At 43.5% G+C, this 23,945-nt stretch overlaps 1 protein-coding gene across 3 annotated transcripts; it reads left to right on the forward strand.

The window, feature by feature from the left end:
• Window positions 1-1,088: 1,088 nt before the first annotated feature.
• On the forward strand, window positions 1,089-23,856 carry TRNAU1AP (tRNA selenocysteine 1 associated protein 1). 3 transcript variants are annotated; one of them, XM_012750761.3, is made up of 9 exons: window positions 1,089-1,244; window positions 1,693-1,790; window positions 8,539-8,638; window positions 9,250-9,302; window positions 11,928-12,059; window positions 13,116-13,235; window positions 16,121-16,283; window positions 16,500-16,533; window positions 23,578-23,856. In XM_012750761.3, exons 1-9 carry the CDS (start codon window positions 1,218-1,220, stop codon window positions 23,712-23,714), a joined length of 864 nt encoding a protein of 287 aa, XP_012606215.1. In that variant the 5' UTR covers window positions 1,089-1,217; the 3' UTR covers window positions 23,715-23,856. The 3 variants fall into 3 exon arrangements, with proteins under 3 accessions (XP_012606215.1, XP_075851921.1, XP_012606218.1); XM_012750764.2 differs by having other exon boundaries at window positions 1,098-1,207; XM_075995806.1 differs by lacking the exons at window positions 8,539-8,638; window positions 9,250-9,302.
• The last annotated feature ends 89 nt before the right edge of the window (window positions 23,857-23,945 follow it).

The following is a 23,945-nucleotide window of genomic DNA, read 5'->3' on the forward strand; positions in this document are numbered from 1 at the left end:
TCCTCGCCACCCTGTGAGGTAAGCACTGTGATTACCCACCAGTTAGGCTCAGAGGTTAAATAACTTGTCGAAATAATTAGCTAGAGGTGGAGCTGGGATTATGCTCCATGTTTGACTCTATAGCCAAAGCACCTAACCCCTTTACACTATTGGAGTGACAGGATAAATAAAGCTGGAAATCTGGCAACTCGGGATTGGACCCCTGGTTTTCAGACTGAGTTCTTGGCTTGGGAGCACAACATCCTAAATTTAGGATGCTTAAACTGGTAAGGAAGGACTTCAGGGACCCACTAAGACCAACGGGAGCCTCAGAAAGAGGTCCTCAAGCACTTGGGGTGAGCTTTACTGTCAGAAAGAGATACCAGTCTTCACGTGCAGAAGCTTCCCATTCTGAGCACACAAATGAGGCTGAGGCCAGGAAACTCCCAGACTAGGCGCACCTCTAAATTAAACTCAGAATTATCTAGCCATTCAAACGGTTTATGATGGCCTTCTATGGGCAGGTCACACTGTTCTGGGACACGTTAGGACTTCTCGCGGCTTGGAGTAGGATAGTGAGATTCAAGCAAATTGAGTGGCAGGACTTGGGGATTGGTCGTTGAGAGGACGAGATTACAATTTAGAACTCCTTTTAACCCTCCCCTCCTCCCGCCCCTGGGCCATATACCGGAATAAGGGAAGAATTCCATTCCAGCTCCAACGAAAGTCTCCTCGTTTTGCGGACTGAAAAATGCGGAGCGAGGGGATGGCTGGAACGTAGCAGTGGCTTGCCCAGGGTCACAGAGGTAGTGGAACCGGGTTGTCCAGGCTCCTTAAGGGGGTCTTTCACTTTTTTTAAATGCTTATGTTTGCACTATTTTGCAAGCATATATTAATTTTGTAAGCTGGTGTATATCTTGGTATTGTTTGTTTTTTAAGTACCTAAAATCAGAATTAAACCCGATGAGCGCCAGCCAACAGGCCGCCCGCCCGCGCGGCGGTGCCCGGCCCGCCCCCCAGACTCCGCCCGAGCCCCGTCCCCCGCGGCCGGAAGCCGCGCGCCCTGCCGGGCCGCCTCAAAAACCCGGACCGGAACGCCCGGGTCCGACCCTGGCCGCTGAGTTTCGGAGCGTGCGCAGGAGGCGTCGGAGACGCATGCTCGGTGGCGGTCCCCGCGGCGCGGCCTGGGTGCCGCGCGGGCCTCTGAGGCCCGCAGAGCCCCACCTGGGTGAGCGGGCATGGCGGCCAGCCTATGGATGGGCGACGTGAGTGAGGCGGCCGCACGGGGTCTGAGGGGGAGGAGACATCTGTGTGTCGTGAGGGAGGATGGGGGACTTTGGATCCCAAAAGGGTGGACGTGAACGGGGAGAGCGGTTCTTTCTCAGAAGCGGGTCCCAGCATCTAAGTGAAGAGGCGGCGTCTGCAGGGGAGGGGGCCTGGGGCCCCACCTGAGTTCCTGGAAGGGAAAGGGAGGGGCTTTGGGGGAGTGAGAGGCATCCCGAAGATTGAGGGGCGCTCTGGTTCTAGGACTAGAGGGATGGGGTTCTTAGTTCCAAGGGGGAGGCTCCCTAAAGGGGAGCAAGTTTGAAGAGAAGGACTTGGGAGGTCAGACCACTCTGCACAGGGAAACCTCTACTGAGGGGGAGGGGCTCTGGAACCCAGAACGGGGAACCTGGTCTCTAGCCTGAGCCGTTCTCTCTTGTTTTTAATCAGCTGGAACCATACATGGATGAGAACTTCATCTCCAGAGCCTTTGCCACCATGGGGGAGACCGTGATGAGCGTCAAAATTATCCGAAACCGCCTCACTGGGTATGTCTTAGTTCTACCTTAATAGATCTTTCCACTGCTGTCATTCAGGAGGATGTAAACATGGCAGAGTAAGGGCTTCTCACCACCTCCTAATAATTGTAATTATAATGTTATAAGAGCTAACATTTTGAGGGCTTAATGAGTGGAAGTGTAGCATATTGCTTAAGGACAGGACTGGAGCCAGAGTGGGTTTGAAAGCTGCGGTGAGAACTTGGGTAAGTTACTTAACCACTCTGTCTCATTCACAATGACTGTAAAAATGGGAATAATAATAGCATCTGCCTCCTAGAGTTATGGCGAGGATTAAATGAGTTAATTCACATTCAGCATGGGAACAATGTCTGACATACATGGTATATGCTCAGTAAATATAATCAGATTCTTATCTACTAGGTAATAAGCACTTTACATTTATTATCTTTTTAAAATCACAAAAGCTCTGAGCTAAGTACTATTATTAGAGAAGCTTAGTAGCTCTTAAAGTTACACATCTATTAAATAACAAGCCAGGGCTCAAATTCAAGTCTGTTCTCAAAGCTCATGAGTGCTCTTAACTCTTAAGCCATTCATTTAGAAAATTATTTATAAAGACACTACTATGTGTTATGTTCAAAGTTCCTGGCTGAAATAAGCCAGACATAGTCCCTGCTCGTGGAGTTTACTTCATTCTACTGAAGGAATGAGACAATACATAAATAAATAAATAACCAAAATGCAGAATATTTTCGGATAGTGGTGCTATGTTACTTCTAGTTTCTTCTTTCTCTTTGGAGTCAGTTTTTCTTCAGGTTTTGGTTAGAAATGAGGGGGTTCTCTTATCAGTTTTTTGAGATAGTGTTTTGCCAGATACTTTATTACATGTGGCTTGCTAAAACATCAAATGGTTTAAAAATAAAGATGAGATTCTGTATGAATGATCTGTGGGGCAAAAATAAATAAATATAGAGGTGAGAGATCTGAAGTGTGGCCCACTCTGTGGCTCTTTGGTGAACAGGTTTGTGTATTTAAAAGACCATTACAGGCCTGGTGCGGTGACTCACTCCTGTAATCCTAGCTCTCGGTGAGGCCAACGCGGGTGGATTGCTCAAGGTCAGGAGTTCGAAACCAGCTTGAACAAGAGCGAGACCCCGGCTCTTCTATAAATAGAAAGAAATTAATTGCCCAACTAATATATATAGAAAAAATTAGCTGGGCATGGTGGTGCATGCCTGTAGTCCCAGCTACTCGGGAGGCTGAGGCAGCAGGATTGCTTGAGCCCAGGAGTTTGAGGTTGCTGTGAGCTAGGCTGATGCCATGGGCACTCTAGCCCCAGCAACAGAGTGAGACTCTGTCTCAAAAAAAAAAAAAGACCATTGGTCAGTGACAGATTTTCTGACTGGTAGGTCATGTCCACCTAAATATTTCTCTTCCTACTCTTATAGACAGAAAACCCCAGATATTCAGCTACTGCTATGAAAATTCATTCTGTAATACTTTCTACGTTTTAAAACTCTGACATAGACTCTCACATTTTAATCTTTATTGAAATAAAATTTGGAAGTATCTTTTTTTACTCATGGTTATTAAACTCTAGCTGTTACTTATGGTGGTACCTACAAACATATTTACATCCTGCCTCATTTAACAAAGGCTTTGAAGTGGCTTATAAGAATATTGTAAAGTAAATAAATATAAATTAAAAACCAAGGCTGGGTGTGGTGGCTCACACTGTAATCCTAACACTTTGGGAGGCCAAGATGGGAGAATTGTTTGAGTTCAGGAGTTCAAGACCAGTCTGAGCAACACAGGGAGACCCTGTCTCTACTAAAAATTAGCCAGGCATGGTGGCGTGTGCCCTATAGTCCCAGCTACTTAGGAAGCTGGGGCAGAAGGATCATTTGAGCCCAGGAGTTCAAAGTTACAGTGAGCTATGATTGCACTATTGCACTCTAGCCTGGGAGACAGAGCCAGACCCTGTTTCTAAAAAAAACAAAAAAAACCTGAACTCTTGTTAATAATATACATGCTGAAATAATTGAGGAAAGTGTCCTGATATCTGCATCTTACTTTGAAATGCATTAGAAAATAAAGATGAGGGGGTGGGGAAAGGGGTGAGAGATAAAAAATTACCTAATGGGTACAATGTACACTATTCTGGTGATGTACAGTAAAAGCCCTGACTTCAGTATTATACAATTCATCCATGTAACAAAAACACTTGTACCCCCTAAATCTACTGAAATTAAAAAGAAAAGAAGGGCTGGGCTCGGTGGCTCATGCCTGTAATCCCAATACTCTGAGAGGCTGAGGTGGGTGGATTGCTCAAGGTCAGGAGTTCGAAACCACTCTGAGCAAGAGCGAGACCCCGTCTCTACTATAAATAGAAAGAAATTAATTGGCCAACTAAAAATATATAGAAAAAAATTAGCCAGGAATGGTGGCACATGCCTGTAGTCCCCGCTACTCAGGAGGCTGAGGCAGGAAGATTGCTTGAGCCCAGGAATTTGAGGTTGCTATGAGGTAGGCTGACGCCACGGCACTCACTCTAGCCTGGGCAACAAAGTGAGACTCTGTCTCAAAAAAAAAAAAAACAAAAAAAAAACATAAAAAGAAAAGAAGGATGATAGATGGGTAGACAGATGGTTAGATAGTTATGTGATAAAATTAATGTAGTAAGGCCCGGCGAGGTGGCTCGCCTGTAATCCTAGCACTCTGGGAGGCCGAGGCGGGCAGATTGCTTGAGGTCAGGAGTTCGAAACCAGCCTGAGCAAGAGTGAGATCCCTGACTCTACTATAAATAGAAATTAATTCACCAACTAATATATACATATAGACTCTGTCTCAAAAAAAAAAAATTAATGTAGTAAAATGTTAATTGTAGGTGGTGGGCATATGACAACTCTTTAGGTTTTTATGTTGGAAATTTTTCATAATAAAACATTGGAAAAACATATGGTCAAACTATCCTAAATTCAGGTCCAACCTTTGACACCTACGAGCTGTGTGACTTAAGGTATATTGCATAATCCTGCTAAGTCTTAGTCTCCTCATCTATAAAATGGGAGTAACAGTTTTATTCACCTCATCGTTGTCTTTGTTTTATTTTTTTGTTTGTTTTTTTGTTTTTTGAGACAAAGTCTTGCTTTGTTGCCCAGGCTAGAGTGAGTGCCGTGGCGTCAGCCTAGCTCACAGCAACCCCAAACTCCTGGGCTCAAGCAATCCTGCTGCCTCAGCCTCCTGAGTAGCTGGGACTACAGGCATGCGCCACCATCCCCGGCTAATTTTTTCTGTATATATATATATATATTAGTTGGCAAATTAATTTCTGTCTGTAGTAGAGATGGAGTCTCGCTCTTGCTCAGGCTGGTTTCGAACGCCTGACCTCGAGCAATCTGCCTGCCTCGGCCTCCCAGAGTGCTAGGATTACAGGCGTGAGCCACCACGCCCAGCCCCACCTCGTAGTTTTTGTGATGATTTGTGTGAAGTGGCTAGCACAGTGCCTGGTCCATAGTGCTCACTAATGATCAGCTCTTACTGGTGGTGGTCTTTATACCTGTAGACCTTTAACCCTTTGTACTCGATGTCGAGTGTAACTCAACACGGTTAGCAAAAATTATAGAAAGTAAAATCATTCTTTGAATGTATCAATAATTTGAAATATAAAAAAATCCAAATAAGTTTGTATGAAAAGAAACTCTAGTTTTTTATTCTACTGCTGCGCTTTGTAAAATCTGGGGTATTTAAAAAATTAAATCCTGAGTAGAATAAAGGAATTGAGAAAAAAGCAAGCGAGTGCAAAGGGTTAAAATTCTAGCATACACAAAACAGAAGTCACAGATTTGGCCCATCATTCTTCTTAGTATCAGCAAACATTTATGGAGCTCATAGATGCTCTTCTGCTATCCCTTGGCTCAAATACTCTGTCCTCCCATCCCCTCATGACTGTGTGTTATTCGAACTGAATATGTAAAGGAGTATTTCCAGAAAAGTTTAGATTATTTCACTGGTGCTACCTGTATAGGGTGATGTTAAGAAAAATGACGTTTTCAGCATAAATCTCATAGTAGGAAGGGATGCCAAAGGGTATGGCCATAGTCTCCTATTTATGTCTCCTAGAGAAACACTTTTTTTTTGAGACAGAGTCTCACTCTGTCGCCTGGGCTAGAGTGCCATGGTGTCAGACTAGCTCACAGCAACCTCAAACTCTTGGGCTCGGGCAATCCTACTGCCTCAGCCTCCCAAGTAGCTGGGACTGTGCTACCATGCCTGGCTAATTTTTTTATTTATATATTTTTATTTATTTATTTATTTTTTTGAGATAGAGTCTCACTGTGTTGCCCGGGCTAGAGTGCCGTGGCATCAGCCTAGTTCACAGCAACCTCAAACTCCTGGGCTCAAGCAATCCTCCTGAGTAGCTGAGACTACAGGCATGCGCCACCATGCCTGGCTAATTTTTTCTATATATTTTTAGTTGGCCAATTAATTTCTTTCAATTTATAGTAGAGACAGGGTCTCTCTCTTGCTCAGGTTGGTTTCGAACTCCTGACCTTGAGCGATCCACCCACCTCGGCCTCCCAGAGTGCTAGGATTACAGGGGAGAGCCACTACACCCGGCCCAGACACTTTCAAAAGTAGAATAGTGGGAATGTCACAGTCATCCCCTCAGTTTGGTACTATCTGTGGACTTACATTGTCTTTCCTACTAGACTGTTTCTTGAGGACGGAAACCATGTTCTTCAACTCTCTATCACCCTGGCCTGTGATAGGTTAGCAAAAAAACCTTTTTTTTTTTTTTTTTTTTGCAAGCAGGCGAAGTGCCAAAGTTTATTAAGCATAATTCCTTCTGGAGAAGGAATGGATCAACTGTTGAGTGGAGGACACCAAAAAACTTTTAAATTATGAAAACTTTCAAACAAAACTAAAAATAGTACAATAAACACTCATACCACCTAATTTCAACATTTGTTAATATGCTGCCACATTTTCCTTATCTATCTACCTGTATATCTATATTTACATAAATATATATATTACATAAATATAAGCAAAGTCAGGCTGGGCACAGTGGCTCATACCTGTAATCCCAACATTATCGGAGGCTGAGGAGGGAGGATCACTTGGAGGCCAGGAGTTCAAGACCTGGGCAACAAAGATTCCATCTCTATAAAAAATTTTAAAAATTAGCTGGACATGGTGGCCTGTGCCTATAGTCCTAGCTACTCAGGAGGCTGAGGCAGGAGAATCACTTGAGCACAGGCATTTGAAGTTGTAGTGATCATGCCACTGCACTCTATCCTGGGTGACAGAGCCAGACCTTGTCTCTCAAAAAAGAGAAGTCTCGGCCAGGCGCGGTGGCTCAAGCTTGTAATCCTAGCACTCTGGGAGGCCGAGGCAGGCGGATCGCTTAATGTCAGGAGTTCGAAACCAGCCTGAACAAGAGTGAGACCCCATCTCCACTAAAAATAGAAAGAAATTAATTGGCCAAGTAAAAATATATAGAAAAATTAGCCAGGCATGGTGGTGTATGCCTGTAGTCCCAGCTACTCGGGAGGCTGAGGCAGAAGGATTGCTTGAGCCCAAGAGTTTGAGATTGCTAGGCTGACACCACAGCACTCTAGCCTGGGCAACATAGACTCTGTCTCAAAAGAAAAAAAAGGTCTTCAAACATTCGTACAAGAAGTTCACACTGATAAAAAGAAGGAAAAGGGAGGGAGGGAAGATTTTTAAAAAAGAAAAAAGTATATTTCTTTTTGCTGAACCATATGAAAGTAAGTTACCAGCATTGGATACTTCACTGCTAAATATCTCTGCATATAAATATTGTCCAAAACTGGACATTCTCTTGTATAAGCACAATGTTCATATTACACGAACAAAATTAACAATGATTCCCTAATAGCATATAATAGCCAGTCTCCATTTAAGTTTTTATAATGGTCCTCAGAATATCTTTGATAGTTTTGTTGTTTCATAATGAATTAAGATTCAAGATTCCTGCATTGCATTTAGTTCTTCTAAGTTTCTTTTAACATACAAAAGCCCACCTCTTTCTCTTCCCGTTAACATGGATGTTTTACAGGGGTAGGACTAGTTGTCTTACATAACATCCTACATTCTGGGTTGGTTTGTTTCCTTGCAGTAGGTGTTTTACTTAGTCTGTCCCTAATATTTCCTGTCAACTGGATGTTAGATCTAAAGACTTGTTTGCATTGCATAAAATAACTTTTGCAAGACTACACATGATACAGTACATAAATAAAATGTTTACTAGGTGAGTCTGGGACTGGTCCAAATTGGCAATCCTTATATTGAGGCTTGTTAAATATGGCAGGGAGCAACAAACAGTGTGGGCTCTTGATCAGAAAACCGTTTCTCCCTCCCTCAGGCCAAGACTCATCTATTTGTTTTTGGTTTTTTTTTTCATTCCAAGACAGAATCTCCCTTCTGTCAGCTTAGCTCTCAGCAACCTCAAACTCCTGGGCTCAAGTGATTCTCCTGCCTCAGCCTTCTAAGTAGCTGGGACTACAGGCACATGCCACCATGCCTGGCTAATTTTTTCTATTTTTAGTTGTCCAGCTAATTTTTCCCCCCTATTTTTAGTGGAGATGGTGGGTGGCAGGGTGTGCGGCGTCTTGCTCTTGCTCATGCTGGTCTCACACTCCTGACCTCAAGTGATCCTCCCACCTTAGCCTCCCAGAGTGCTGGCATGAGCCACCGTGCCCGGGGCTTCATCTGCGTATCTTTAACCATTCTTTCTCTTTCTTTCCAGAATTCCAGCTGGCTACTGCTTTGTAGAATTCGCAGATTTGGCTACAGCTGAGAAGTGTTTGCATAAAATTAATGGGAAACCCCTTCCAGGAGCCACACCTGTAAGGACATTTAGATACTGATGATGTTGCCATTTTTATTGTCATTGATTACTACCATATGCTGAATCCGTACTTTATATTTACATCATTTTATTTAATCCTATAATCACCCTGTACAATGGGCATTGTTATCTTTGACAGCCCATGAAACTGAAGCTCAGGGAAGTGAAATAACTTGCCCAAGGCAACACAGGTAGTAAGTGGCAGAGCCAGGATTCAAACTGAAGATTGGTTGCCTTCAGAATCCATGCCTTTCCCACTCTGCCTGCCATAACAGAAGACTTGAAACTCTAGACCTCTTGCCTGCTTGAGAAACTAGAACAGGCTGGCAGCAGCAAGGACACGTTTCAAGAGAGTTACATTCTGCTCTTCCCACAGTTACTTAGCTTACAGCTGCACCAGCTGGCACACCTGGGCTCATAGAACCATGGAGCTGGCAGTGCCCTTAGCGGTCATCCGTGCAACCCCCTCATTTTATACAGGAGAGAAAGCTGAGGCTTAGAGAGGGGGAGATGTTTTGGCCAAGGTAATTTATTTCAGTTTTTTTCAAATATTGTTTGACTCTTGAAACACCTTTCTCTGTTTTAGTTTGTTTGTTTTTAAATTTCCAGGCAAAACGTTTTAAACTGAACTATGCTACTTATGGGAAACAACCAGATAACAGGTAAGCACAGAGTAATGTCTAGCTAGAGACACAATGTGTCACTGTGCCAGTCACTGCCAAAAAGGAGAAATGGGGCCAGGCACAGTGGCTCATACCTTGAATCCTAGCACTTTGGAAGGCCAAGGCAGGAGGTTTGAAACTAACTTGAACAAGAATGAGGCCCCATCTCTACAAAAAAAAAAAAATTAGCCTGGCATGGTAGTGCATGCTTTTAGTCTCAACTACTTGCTGCTAATGCTGAGGCAGGAGGATCACTTGAGCTGAGGAGTTTGAGGTTGCAATAAGCTGTGATGACACCACTGCACTCTAGCCTGGGTGACAAAGCAAGACCATCTTCAAAACACATACAAAAAAAGGAGGACTGGGAGCTGAGTTTAGATGTACTTTCCCTCCCCTCAAGGAAGATCTTCCTGATGTGCCTTCTTTCAAGGCCATGTCTTTTCTATATGTGGCCCCTCCCTCAGCCTTCCAATTTATTATTCTCCACAGTATGCATGTTTTATTCTGTAAGAATTAACCTGTTGTAGCAAAATAAATTGGTTGGCAGTTTCAGATTGCTGTTTAAAAGCTTTAAAACAATGTATCGGACCAGGCACAGTGGCTCAGGCCTATAAACCCAGCACTGTGGGAGGCTGAGGCATTGGGGTCTCTTGAGGCCTGGAGTTGGAAACCAGCCTGCACAACATGGAGACCGAGTTGCTACAAAAAGATTTTTTTTTTTTTTTTTGAGACAGAGTGTCACTCTGTTGCCCCATGTAGAGTACAGTGGTGTCATTGTAGCTCACTGCAACCTCAAACTCCTAGGCTCAAGCAATCCACCTGCCTCAAGCCTCCTGAGCAGCTAGGACTATAGGCACACACCATGACACCCATGACAGTCAGCTAATTTTTCTAGGTTTTAGTAGGGACAGGGGTCTTGCTCTTGCTCAGGCAGTCTTGAATTCTAGAGCTCAGGCAATCTTCCTGCCTGGGCCTCCCAGAGTGCTAGACTTACAGGAGTGAGCCACCATGACCATCGAACAAAAGAAATTTTAAAAAATAGCCAGGTATGGTAGTGCATGCCTGTAGTCCCAGCTATTTGAGAGGCTGCGGCAGGAGAATGGCTTGAGCCCAAGATTTTGAGGCTGCAGTGAGCTGTGATCAGTTGGGCAACAGAAGGAGACCCTGTCCCTTAAAAAAAATTTGTATCAAAAGCTTTGAAAACGGTGGAGCATGGTGGTTCACACCTGTAATCCTAGCACTCTGGGAGGCTGAGACAGGAGGATTGTTTGAGCTTAGGAGTTTGAGACCAGCCTGAGCAAGAGCGAGACCCCATCTCTACTAAAAATAGAAAAAATAAGGCCGGGCGCGGTGGCTCACGCCTGTAATCCTAGCACTTTGGGAGGCCGAGGCAGGCAGATTGCTCAAGGTCAGGAGTTCGAAACCAGCCTGAGTGAGACCCCGTCTCTACCAAAAATAGAAATAAATTAATTGACCGACTAAAAATATATATACAAAAAATTAGCCGGGCATGGTGGCGCATGCCTGTAGTCCCAGCTACTCGGGAGGCTGAGGCAGTAGGATCGCTGAGCCCCGGAGATTGAGGTTGCTGTGAGCCAGGCTGACGCCACGGCACTCACTCTAGCCTGGGCAACAAAGTGAGACTCTGTCTCAAAAAAAAAAAAAAAAAAAAATAAGCCAGGCATGGTGGCACATGCCTGTAGTCCCAGCTACCCAGGAGGCTGAGGCAGGAGGTTCACTGGAGCCCAGGAGTTTGAGGTTGCTGTGGGCTAGGCTGATACCACAGCACTCTAGCCCGGGCAACAGAGCAAGACTCTGTCTCAAAAAAGAAAAAACAAAAAGAGTATTGCTTGTTGATTTACTTTTTGAATAAAATTGATCTCCTAGAGCAGGAGTTGGCAAACTTTGGCCTGATTTGTATCACCTAGAAGCGGTGATACAAGCTAGAAGCGGTTTTAACATTCTTAAAGGATTATAAAAACAGGCAAAGAAAGAAAGCATGGCAGAGACCATAGGTACCCTACAAGGCCTAAAGTATTTACTACTTGGCCTTTATAGAAAAAGTTTGCTGACCTCTGTTCTCAAAGTTTAGGGGGTTCATCTTAGCTAGGCTTTACATCCTTAGGAGATAACTAGTTCTTATTCTCAGTCTTTTAACATTTGTATTAAAAATATGCGATAAATGCATAATGTTTTATCTTTTGAGTGCCTCGGAGTTGCCCCTCTGACCCCATCCTCCCATATGTGCTCGTAATACTTGAAGCCAGACAGGCTTTGTGTAGTGGGTGAGGGATTTGGGGGAGAGACTCCTCCATAACTCTTTTGCCCGGATTGCTGTAATGGAACAAAGTAGGGCCTGGTTAACTAGACCCATCGGGTGTGTTGCTCCCTAAGAGGCCCAGGAGAGATTTACCTGGAATATGCCAAAAAGCTCTTCAGAGCAGAGGTTTTTTGTTTGTTTGTTTTTAGACTAGTCACGTGCAGTAGTAAGGAGGGGGGAAAGAGTGGAACAAGGAGTTCAATCTATAACTGACTGAAGAATCAAGTGAGATAACTCACTACCTTCGCACCACCCGAGAGTAGAGGTTTTGGTCTTTGTCTCTGAATCTTGTTCTCCCCTCTCAGCCCTGAGTACTCCCTCTTTGTGGGGGACCTGACCCCAGACGTGGACGATGGCATGCTGTATGAATTCTTCGTGAAAGTCTACCCCTCCTGTCGGGGAGGCAAGGTGGTTTTGGACCAGACAGGCGTGTCTAAGTAAGGCCTTCCCTGTTATTGATGCCCGTACTTTTCTCTCTCCCAGGTGGAGATGTTATAGAGAGGCCATGTAGCATGGCAATTAAGAGCACAGGCTCTGGAGTGTGAATTCCAGGTCCAGTGCTGGTAGGCATAGAGCAGTAAACGAGTTACTGTGCCTCTCTGACCCTATGTCTTCTTCTGCAAAAATGGGGCTGATTAATAGTATCTACTCATAGGGTTATGTTAGGATTAAAGGATATCATATAAATAAGTCACATAGGAAATTATTTATAGGTGTTTGCTATTTTATTATTGTTACTGAGTCTTTCAGTGTAGTTAGAAGTTTTTTACTTCAAAAATCTTAAGAAAGGCTCATTCTTAGTCAACATAGTATTTAGAAGCTCCGGCTTTGGGAGTTTGACAGATATGGCTTTGACTCCTGTTTCTGTTAAGACTTTCAGTGGGTTATGGAACCTCTCTGAACTTTGGTTACCTCCTCAGTAAAATGCGGATACTACCTTCATGGAATGGTTGACCAGTTTGATCAGAGAACCCTGGGGAAGTAGTCGGCACAGTGCCTAGGAAATAAGTGCTTGTTAACTTCAGCTGTCATTAATTTTTCTCCCAACTAGACTATGAGCTCAGGAAAACATTAGGGCAGACTCTGTAAGTATTTACTGAATTAGTTTCTTCAACTTTTACTGCTACTGCTACTACCATAATGATAATAATAACAACAGTTACTTTCCAGTAGATTGGGAAGGAAGTTCCTATTTGGGAAGGAACCCCATGGGTAATGGTGTCAAGGAAAATGGGAAACTGAAGGTGGGAATTCTGGCAGATCTCAGGATCATCCTGTGTTTGAATTCTGACAGTGCTCTGTGCTCACCTCCACTAGTGGGACTGTTGTCCCTCCCCTTAGTTTGATGGGCTCTCTTGCCCTCCTCAGCACCTTCTCCTTTCTGTATTGCTGCCCTTCTTCCTGCCCTTCCCTCTTCTCCAATCCTCCATTCTTAGACTTCATCACATTTGTGATCTAATTAGTGTGTTGATTTTTTTTTTTTTTTCCTGCAGGGGTTATGGTTTTGTGAAATTCACAGACGAATTGGAACAGAAGCGAGCACTGACGGAGTGCCAGGGAGCTGTGGGACTGGGGTCTAAACCTGTGCGGCTGAGTGTGGCAATCCCTAAAGCGTGAGTTCTGTAGGGAAGGTAGAGGGGATCTGGGCTCCCTTCCCTGCACCCCTACCTGGACACCCCTCATCTGTTTGCTGAGAGTCAGGACATCCCCATATGGGTGGGAGACTATGAGGGAGGTTCAGTTCAAGCCACGAGTAGCTGAATGGCTGCTGTTTCCCAGGCTGTGTCCTGGGTGTTGGACATGAACTAGCATAACCCGCCCCTCCAGAAGCTTATAGTTGGTGATAGGGATAGAGCTGTGATTAGGGAAGACAGATACATTCAGACGTTGCCAGTGGCAACACTGGAAAAGCTGCGTGGCCATATATACCTGATGTTCTTTTTTTTTTTTTTTCTTGAGAGTCTCGCTTTGTTGTCCAGGCTAGAGTGAGTGCCGTGGCGTCAGGCTAGCTCACAGCAACCTCAAACTCCTGGGCTCGAGCGATCCTTCTGCTTCAGCCTCCCGAGTAGCTGGGACTACAGGCATGTGCCACCATGCCCGGCTAATTTTTTATATACATATCAGTTGGCCAATTAATTTCTTTCTATATATAGTAGAGACGGGGTCTCGCTCTTGCTCAGGCTGGTTTTGAACTCCTGACCTTGAGCAATCCGACCGCCTCGGCCTCCCAGAGAGCTAGGATTACAGGCGTGAGCCACCACGCCCGGCATACCTGATGTTCTTGCTCTTTGCCCAGTAGTGCCACTGTTGGAAACTTATCTACAGAATTAATAAGAATTAAGGAAAAGAAAAAAAATTACTTCCAATTTTAGCCTTATTTATATTAACGAGACCTTACAAACTGCCTGTGACTGTCCCTTGCTATGGTAGTGGGTAAGAATTAATGTTGCATACATCTTATAGAACATTATATACATCACTAGTACAGCTGTCATGCCAGGTAGAAACCGTTCTTACCTTACAATTCCAAGCAGGTTTCTCCTGCAGATAAGACAACTTTTCTCTGAATAGAACCTTTCATCCTTTAGCTAAGTTAATGATTCTCAACTGGGGGTGATTTTTGGCCCTGAGGGGACATTGGCAACATCTGGAGATATTTTTGGTTATTACAATGGAGGATGTGCTAATGGCTTCTAGTGGGGAGCAGCCAAGGATGCAGCTAAACATCCTACAACTCACAGGACAGCTCCCCCTGCCATGGCAATAGTGTCAAGGCTGAGAAACTCTGCACCAAAACTAAAGAGTAGCTGAATCTTTAGGGTAGAACTTCCAAATGGCCATTTTTTTAAAAGCAACAAAGATTTCAAGGTTCTTTGTGGTTTCACTCTGTTTAATACATTGAAGATCATCCTGATTTCCCCCCAAAATGTTATTTGTTATATATTCTATCATAGAAAAACTTTAAAGACCAGCCTGGTCAACATAGTGAGACCCTATCTACAAAAAAATTTAAACATTAAAAAAAAAAAAATTAGCCAAGCTGGCGGCACACATCTGTAGTCCTACCTGCTTGGGAGGCTGAGGGAGGAGGATGGCTTGAGCCCAGGAGTTGGAGACTGCAGAGAGCTATGATGACACACCACACTTTAACTTGGGTGATAGAATGAGACCTTATCTCAAAAAAAAAAAAAAAAATTAAAAAATTTTAAAGGAAAGAAATTTTCTCATAATTCATCACCCTAAAATGACCTTAATTTCTCAGCTGCCTTTCAGGCTTGTCCATATGCATTCCTCATATGTATGTATATATATCATGTGTGTATATGTATATTTTCATCATGTATGTTGTATATATACACACACTATGTATGAGTCAATTTACATATGGTGGATTTTATTTATTCATTTTTAATTACAAAAGTGAAACTCTTCCTTCTTTTTCTCAGTTTCCTCAGTATATACACTTTCTATATAGTTGAACGATTTTTTTTTTTCTCATTCTGTTGCATGGGCTACAGTGCTGTGGCATCAGCCTAGCTCACAGCAACCTCAAACTCCTGGGCTTGAGCAATCATTCTGCCTCAGCCCTCCAAGTAGCTGGGACTACAGGCATATGCCACCATGCCCGGCTAATTTTTCTGCATATATTTTTAGTTGGTTAATTAATTTTCTATTTTTAGTAGAGATGGGGTCTGGCTCTTGCTCAGGCTGATTTCAAACTTGTGATCTTGAGTGATCCGCCCACCTCAGCCTTCCAGAGTGCTAGGATTACAGGCGTGAGCCACCGTGCCTGCCACAATAATTTTTTTTAAACACTGCATGATATTCTTTTGTCAGTCCTGACAAAGTTTGATAAAAGAGACAAACCTAACCATTAAAACCTCTTGTCTCGGCCGGGCGCTGTGGCTCACGCCTGTAATCCTAGCTCTTGGGAGGCCGAGGCGGGCGGATTGCTCAAGGTCAGGAGTTCAAAACCAGCCTGAGCAAGAGCGAGACCCCGTCTCTACTATAAATAGAAAGAAATTAATTGGCCAACTGATATATATATAAAAAAAAAAAAATTAGCCGGGCATGGTGGCGCATGCCTGTAGTCCCAGCTACTCGGGAGGCTGAGGCAGAAGGATCACTCAAGCCCAGGAGTTTGAGGTTGCTGTGAGCTAGGCTGACGCCACGGCACTCACTCTAGCCTGGACAACAAAGTGAGACTCTGTCTCAAAAAAAAAAAAAAAAAAAAAAACCTCTTGTCTCTCTAGAGCCAAACAGCCTGGGTTTGAATCTCCTATTAGCTATGTGACTTTGGACAAATTACTTATTCTCTCTCTATACCTCAGTTTCCTTGTCCGTAAAATAAGAATGATGGTATGCTTATTGCATAAGGATGCTGTGAGGATTAAATGAGTTAATCTGCATAACGCACTTAAAACAGTCTCTGGCTACTTAATTAACCATGTTATGGAAATGTTGCTTATATTTGTTTATTTTTGTTTCTTTATTTAAGGAGCCGGGTAAAGCCAGTGGAATATAGTCAGATGTACAGTTACAGCTACAACCAGTATTACCAGCAGTATCAGAACTACTATGCCCAATGGGGCTATGACCAGAACACAGGCAGCTACAGCTACAGTTACCCCCAGTATGGCTATACTCAGAGCACCATGCAGGTAACAGTGATTTGGCAAGTCCAGCCTTCTTGGGTTAAGTTTCTCCTCTAGAAACGGGTCATTCTCCAGGATGGGATTGGTCAGGACTGGAACTTCGGCTTTGGCGAAAATGGGGAAAGCTAAAGTAATCTAGTTCCTCTTATTAAAAATAAGCCATCGTGGTCATGGGCCACCTATTCACCATGCTTTTCACTCACCTCTCTGGTCTCTTGACAGACATATGAAGAAGTCGGAGATGATGCATTGGAAGGTAAGAAAGAGTTCATTCATTCATTCCTCTGTCCACCATTGTCAAGTGACTGTTCTGTGGCTGGCACTGTGCCTTCAGCTAGATGCTGAGAGACAGCAAGGTAAATTCTGCTGTGGAAGAACTTACATTCAAGTGAGAGAGCCAGGTGCATTTATAATTACAGTATGTGACGTGTGTCACCCAGAGTTATAAACGCAGATCCCAGAGAGCCCAGGACAAGCATCTACAGGGGAGGAAGTCCATCCTTCCCTAGACATGTGGCATTCTATTCCAGGCTGTGGGTCATTTTATTTGGAAAATACAGTAAAGTGTAATGAAGAAACTAAAAATCATCCCAGTCCTGCATTGTAGTAATAGCCATTACTAATTTTTTATTAAAAGTATTTATTGGCTGGGCGCGGTGGCTCACGCCTGTAATCCTAGCACTCAGGGAGGCTGAGGCAGGCGGATTGCTCTGCTCGAGGTCAGGAGTTCGAAACCAGCCTGAGCTAGAGCGAGACCCCGTCTCTACTATAAATAGAAAGAAATTAATTGGCCAACTAATACATATAGAAAAAATTAGCCAGGCATGGTGGCACATGCCTGTAGTCCCAGCTACCTGGGAGGCTGAGGCAGCAGGATCGCTTGAGCCCAGGAGTTTGAGGTTGCTGTGAGCTAGGCTGACGCCACGGCACTCACTCTAGCCTGGGCAACAAAGTGAGACTCTGTCTCAAAAAAAAAAAAAAAAAGTATTTATTGTAATTTTTATTGAATTTAACAAGAAAAAGGAAAGGACAACTGAAGTAATTGCTAAAACTTCAAATGTTTTTTTCAAACAAGATTCTAATGGTTCTTTTTTTTTTTTTTTTTTGAGACAGAGTCTCGCTTTGTTGCCCAGCCTAGAGTGAGTGCCATGGCGTCAGCCTAGCTCACAGCAACCTCAAACTCCTGGGCTCAAGCAATCCTTCTGCCTCAGCCTTCTGAGTAGCGGGGACTACAGGCATGTGTCACCATGCCAGGCTAATTTTTTCTATATATATTAGTTGGCCAATTAATTTCTTTCTATTTATAGTAGAGATGGGGTCTCGCTCTTGCTCAGGCTGGTTTCGAACTCCTGACCTTGAGCAATCCGCCCACCTCGGCCTCCCTGAGTGCTAGGATTACAGGTGTGAGCCGCCACGCCCAGCCTAGAAAGATTTTTAACTCAAGTGATAATCATCATTACAGATAAATATCCAATATTAGAGTATTTGTTAAACAATAGTAGCAACTTTTTAAAAATCTTGTCTTTTTCTGAGTTTGACATAGCAAAATGTTCTCAGTGACAAAAGACCAGATGTAAATAGAATATATTGCAAGATCCCAGTTAGGTTTTTATTTTGAGATATAATTGACAAAACATAAAATTTACTCTTCTAAAGCATACATGTATAATTAAGTAGATTCTAGAATAGTCACAAAGTTATGCACCCATTACCACTCTTATGTCTAATTCCAGAACATTTTCATCATCCCCAAAAGAAACCCTCCATTAACAGTCACTGTTTATACCTCTCACCCCAAGACACTGTAAACTACTCTTCTACTTTCTGTCTCTGGATTTGCCTATTCTGGACATTTTGAACAAATGGAATCATATATAATATGTGATCTTTTGTGAATGGCTTCTTTCACTTAGCATAGTATTTTCAAGGTTCATCCATGCTGTAGCCTGTGCTGGGACTTCATTCCTTTTTATGGCCAAATATTCTATTGTATGAACATCCATTGATTTTGTTTATCCATTTATCAGTTGATGGACATTTAGGTTGTTTCCACTTCTGGTTATTATGAATAATGCTACCAAGAACCATTCATGTACAGGTTTTTGTGTGAACATACAAAAGTTTTATTTCTCTTAGGTACATTCCTAGGAGTAGAATTGCTGGATCATTTCATAAACTTTTTTTTTTTTTTTTTTTTTTGAGACAGAGTCTCACTTTGTTGCCCAGGCTAGAGTGAGTTCCGTGGCGTCAGCCTAGCTCACAGCAACCTCAAACTCCTGGGCTCAAGTGATCCTTCTGCCTCAGCCTCCCAAGTAGCTGGGACTACAGGCATGCACCACCATGCCCGCCTAATCTTTTTGTATATATTTTTAGTTAGCCAAATTAATTTCTTTCTATTTTTAGTAGAGACAGGGTCTCACTCAGGTTGGTTTTGAACTCCTGACCTGGAGCAATCCGCCTGCCTTGGCCTCCCAGAGTGCTAGGATTACAGGCGTGAGCCACCATGCCCAGCCTATTCTTTTTAATTAGAGCCATCCCAATGGGTTTGCAGTGGTATATCTCTTTACAGCTTTTTGTTTTTTTTTTTGGAGACAGAGTCTCGCTTTGTTGCCCAGGCTAGAGTGAGTGCCGTGGCGTCAGCCTAGCTCACAGCAACCTCAAACTCCTGGGCTCGAGCGATCCTCCTGCCTCAGCCTCCCGAGTAGCTGGGACTACAGGCATGTGCCACCATGCCCGGCTAATTTTTTATATATATATCAGTTGGCCAATTAATTTCTTTCTATTTATAGTAGAGACGGGGTCTCGCTCTTGCTCAGGCTGGTTTTGAACTCCTGACCTTGAGCAATCCGCCCGCCTCGGCCTCCCAAGAGCTAGGATTACAGGCGTGAGCCACAGCGCCCGGCCAGCTTTTTGTTTTTGAAAGGAGGTTTCCTTTTGTTGTTCCGGCTGGCTTCTAACTGCTGGGCTCAAGTGATCCACCTGCCTCATTCTTCCAAAGTGCTGGGATTACAGACATGAGCCACCATGCCAGGCCTTCATTGTGCATTTCTCTTATGGCTAATGGTTTTGATCATATTTTCATATTTTCATTTGTTTATTGGCCATTTGTATGTTTTTTTTTTTTTTTGAGACAGAGTCTCACTTTGTTGCCCAGGCTAGAGTGAGTGCCATGGCGTCAGCCTAGCTCACAGCAACCTCAAACTCCTGGGCTCGAGCGATCCTTCTGCCTCAGCCTCCCGAGTAGCTGGGACTACAGGCATGTGCCACCATGCCCGGCTAATTTTTTATATATGTATATCAGTTGGCCAATTAATTTATTTCTATTTATAGTAGAGACGGGGTCTCGCTCTTGCTCAGGCTGGTTTTGAACTCCTGACCTTGAGCAATCCGCCCGCCTCGGCCTCCCAAGAGCTAGGATTACAGGCGTGAGCCACCGCGCCCAGCCCATTTGTATGTTTTATTTGGAGAAATGTCTATTTAAGTCCTTTGCTTTATTTTTTTAAGAGACAGGTTCTCGCTATATTGCCCAGGCTGGCCTCAAATACTTGGGTTCAAGTGGTCCTCCCATCTCACCCTCCCAAGTAGCTGGGACTACAAGTGTGCCACCATGCTCGGCTATTGCCCATTTTTTTTTTTTTTTTATTTATTTATTTTTTTTTATTTAGTACTTACTGAAGGGAAAATTGCCCATTTTAAAAACTGGATTGTCTGGCCGGGCGCGGTGGCTCAAGCCTGTAATCCTAGCACTCTGGGAGGCCGAGGCGGGCGGATTGCTCGAGGTCAGGAGTTCGAAACCAGCTTGAGCAAGAGCAAGACCCCGTCTCTACTATAAATAGAAAGAAATTAATTGGCCAACTAATATATATATATATAAAATTATCCAGGCATGGTGGCGCATGCCTGTAGTCCCAGCTACTCGGGAGGCTGAGGCAGAAGGATTGCTTGAGCCCAGGAGTTTGAGGTTGCTGTGAGCTAGGCTGACGCCACGGCACTCACTCTAGCCTGTGCAACAAAGTGAGACTCTGTCTCAAAAAAAAAAAAAAAACTGGATTGTCAAAAAAAAAGAAAAAAAAAAACTGGATTGTCTTTTTACCCTTGAGTTGTAAGAGTATTTATTCTAGATACTAGTCTGTTATCAGACATATGATTTACATTTCTCCCATTTCTTGGGTTATCTTTTCAGTTTCCTGATAATGTCCTTTGAAACATAAAATTTTTAATTCATATTAAGTCCAGTTTCTCTATTTTTCTTTTTTTGTTGCTTATGCTTTTGATATCATAAATATAAAATACCTATTTTAGTCCAAGAGTTTTATGGTTTTAGCTCTTTCATTTATGTCTGATGTATTCTTAATTTTTTTTTTTAATCATTCTTAGTTTTTGTATAAGATGTGAGGTAGGGTCCAATGTCATCCTTTTGCACATGGAAATCAAGTTGTCCTAGTGCCATTTGTTGAGGACTCGTTTTCATTTTTTAGACAGGGTCTTGCTCTGTCACCCAGGTTAGAGTGCAGTGGCATGATCATAGCTCACTGTAAGCTCTAACTCCAAGTAATCCTTCTGCCCTCAGCTTCCTGAATAGCTGCAGGCATGCGACACCATGTGGACCTGGCTAATTATTTTTCTTGTTATAGATGGGGTCTTGCTTTGTTGCCCAGGCTGGTCTCGAACACCTGGCCTCAAGCAATCCTCAGCCTCCCAAAGTGCTGGAGTTACAGGCGTGAGCCACCAGGCCCAGGTGTAGACTGTTCTTTACCCATTGAATTGTCTTGGTGCCTTTATCAAAAACCAGTTTACTGGCTGGACGCGGTGGCTCACGCCTGTAATCCTAGCACTCTGGGAGGCGGAGGCGGGCGGATTGCTCAAGGTCGGGAGTTTGAAACCAGCCTGAGTGAGACCCCATCTCTACTAAAAATAGAAAGAAATTAATTGACCAACTAAAAATATATATACAAAAAATTAGCCGGGCATGGTGGTGGATGCCTGTAGTCCCAGCTACTTGGGAGGCTGAGGCAGGAGGATCGCTTGAGCCCAGGAGTTTAAGGTTGCTGTGAGCTAGGCTGACGCCACGGCACTCACTGTAGCCAGGGCAACAAAGTGAGGCTCTGTCTCAAAAAAAAAACCAGTTTACTATAGATGTATATAGGTTTTTATTTTTGTTTTTTGCATTCTTTATCCTATTCCATTGATCTCTATGTGTGTCCATAGACCATGGCCAAAGAGTTTTATTTCTGTAGCTTTCAAGTATGTTTTGAAATGGGGAAGTGTGAGTCCTCAATTTTTTCCCCCAAGTTTATTTTGGCTATTCTGGGTCCCTTGCATTTTCTTATAAATTTTAAGATCAGCTTGTCAATTACTGCCAAAAGGCAGCTGGGATTATCAACCATACTAATAATGATTTTTACAACTTTTTATTGTGAAATACATATATGGAAAAACTAATAAAACACAAATGTACAGTTTAACATGTAATTATATAGCAATTGCCCATGAAACTTTCATCTGGGTCAAAAAGTAGAACAAGGCCGGGCACAGCAGCTCATACCTGTAATTCTAGCACTTTGGGAGGCCAAGGTGGGAGGATTACTTGAGCCCAGGAGTTCAAGAGCAAGCCTGGGCAGTAGTGAAATCCCCATCTCTACAAAAGGTAAAAAAAATTACCCGAGCATGGTAGTACATGCCTGTGGTCCCAGCTATTTGGGAGGCCAAGGCAGGAAGATTATTTGAGCCCAGGACTTGGAGGCTGCAATGAGCTATTATCACACCACTGCACTGCCTGGGTGACAGAGTGAGACTCTGTCTCAAGAAAAAATAAATAAAAAGTAGAATAAGAGCTGGGCATGGTGGTACACTCCTGTATTCACAGCTACTAAGGAGGCTGAGGTGGGAGGATCACTTGTGCTCAGGTATTTGAAGCTAGCATGGGAACATGTTGAGACCCCTATCTCTAAAAAGTAGAACAAAGCCTGCCCCCAGAGTCTCAAATGAAAACCCACAAGCCTGTCAGGAAAAACTACTGTGTTGATTTTTGTGGTAAATGTTTTCTTCCTTCTCTTCATAGTTTATCACTTAGCTGTACATGGCTAAACAATGTGGTTCAGTTTTGCTGGTTTTTTAACTTTAAATAATGCAGTCATACTTTATGTTTTGTGTTGCTTTTTTCATTCAACACCCACCCAGCATTTTGTGAGATTCATCCAAATTGTATGCAGCTGAAGTTCATTTTCAATGCAATGTAATATTCCTTATTTTATTGCTATAATGATAGGGTCTTGCTGTGTTGCCCAGTCCTATCCTCAAGTGATCTTCATCAGCCTCCCTAGTAGCTGTGATTACAGGTAGAAGCCACCCGGCTTGGTTCCTAATATTCTTCTTTTTTTTTTTTTGAGACAGAGTCTCACTTTGTTGCCCAGGCTAGAGTGAGTGCCGTGGCATCAGCCTAGCTCACAGCAACCTCAATCTCCTGGGCTCAAGTGATCCTCCTGCCTCAGCCTCCCAAGTAGCTGGGACTACAGACACGCACCACCACGCCCGGCTAATTTTTTGTATATATATTTTTAGTTGGTCAATTAATTTCTATTTTTTTAGTAGAGGCGGGCTCTCGCTCAGGGTTGTTTCGAACTCCTGACCTCGAGCAATCCGCCCGCCTCAGCCTCCCAGAGTGCTAGGATTACAGGCGTGAGCCACCACGCCCGGCCTCTAATATTCTTTTTAAAGACTAGTTTACCTGATATGTTATTTTTAATACTATTATATATTTTGTCATGATTTCTAAAGAACAAGTAGTACTTTTACAATTAAAAAAGATTAAAATACAGGACTTGGCCTCTCAGCCCCTATGAAAGACCATAGTTCTTTCATTAGGCATTTGTCAGATCTTCAGATGGTACTTTGGACTTAATAACTTTTATCAGACTTTCCCAGCTATTTGGGAGGCCAAGGCAGGAAGATCACTTGAGCCCAGGACTTGGAGGCTGCAGTGAGCTATTATCACACCACTGCACCCAAATTTGAAATGACCAGACTAGAAAATCTAAGTTCCATGATGGCTGGAGACACAGATGCAGCTTTCAATAATATGTGTAATAACAGCTGCCATTATTACATTTTCTAAGTATATGATCCTACTTTCATCCTCCAGGAACCCTGCAAGGCAGTGAAATCAGCCCCTAAGAGAGGAAACTGACAGAAAGGATAGAGACCGTACCCTAGAACAGAGTCTTAGATGATGGGAACTGATGCAAGTCCTTTGCAGCTGTCCCCTTTGCCTTCCCTGACCTCATCCTTGCTTTCCTTCCAGACCCCATGCCACAGCTGGATGTGACTGAGGCCAACAAGGAGTTTATGGAGCAAAGTGAGGAGCTGTACGACGCACTGATGGACTGTCACTGGCAGCCCCTGGACACAGTGTCTTCTGAGATCCCCGCTGTGATGTAGCAAGGACAAAGAACATGTCTGAAAGGACTGTGTGAGGAAGATGAGACTCTTTTTAAAAAATTGTGAAGACTTTTTTGAAATGATTTGTAATGATTGACCATTTCTAGAGCTTATGAATATTTATGCAGTGCTGCAGCCTTCACTCGACAGCAATTCATTTGGCGACAGCAATTCATTTGGCGGGGGACCTACTGCTGAACAAAGTTCAGATTGCTATTTTGGTCACAACTT

Source organism: Microcebus murinus, chromosome 2 (genome assembly GCF_040939455.1).
Source record: "Microcebus murinus isolate Inina chromosome 2, M.murinus_Inina_mat1.0, whole genome shotgun sequence".
Taxonomy (NCBI): Eukaryota; Metazoa; Chordata; class Mammalia; order Primates; family Cheirogaleidae; genus Microcebus; species Microcebus murinus.

Bases quoted from the DNA above. Each gene is read 5' to 3' on its own strand.
- TRNAU1AP (XM_012750761.3), top strand. From the start codon at position 1,218: ATGGCGGCCAGCCTATGGATGGGCGAC. The intron at 9,303-11,927 runs GTAAGCACAGAG...CTCCCCTCTCAG, and splicing joins GGGAAACAACCAGATAACAG to CCCTGAGTACTCCCTCTTTG. The intron at 12,060-13,115 runs GTAAGGCCTTCC...TTTTTCCTGCAG, and splicing joins GACCAGACAGGCGTGTCTAA to GGGTTATGGTTTTGTGAAAT.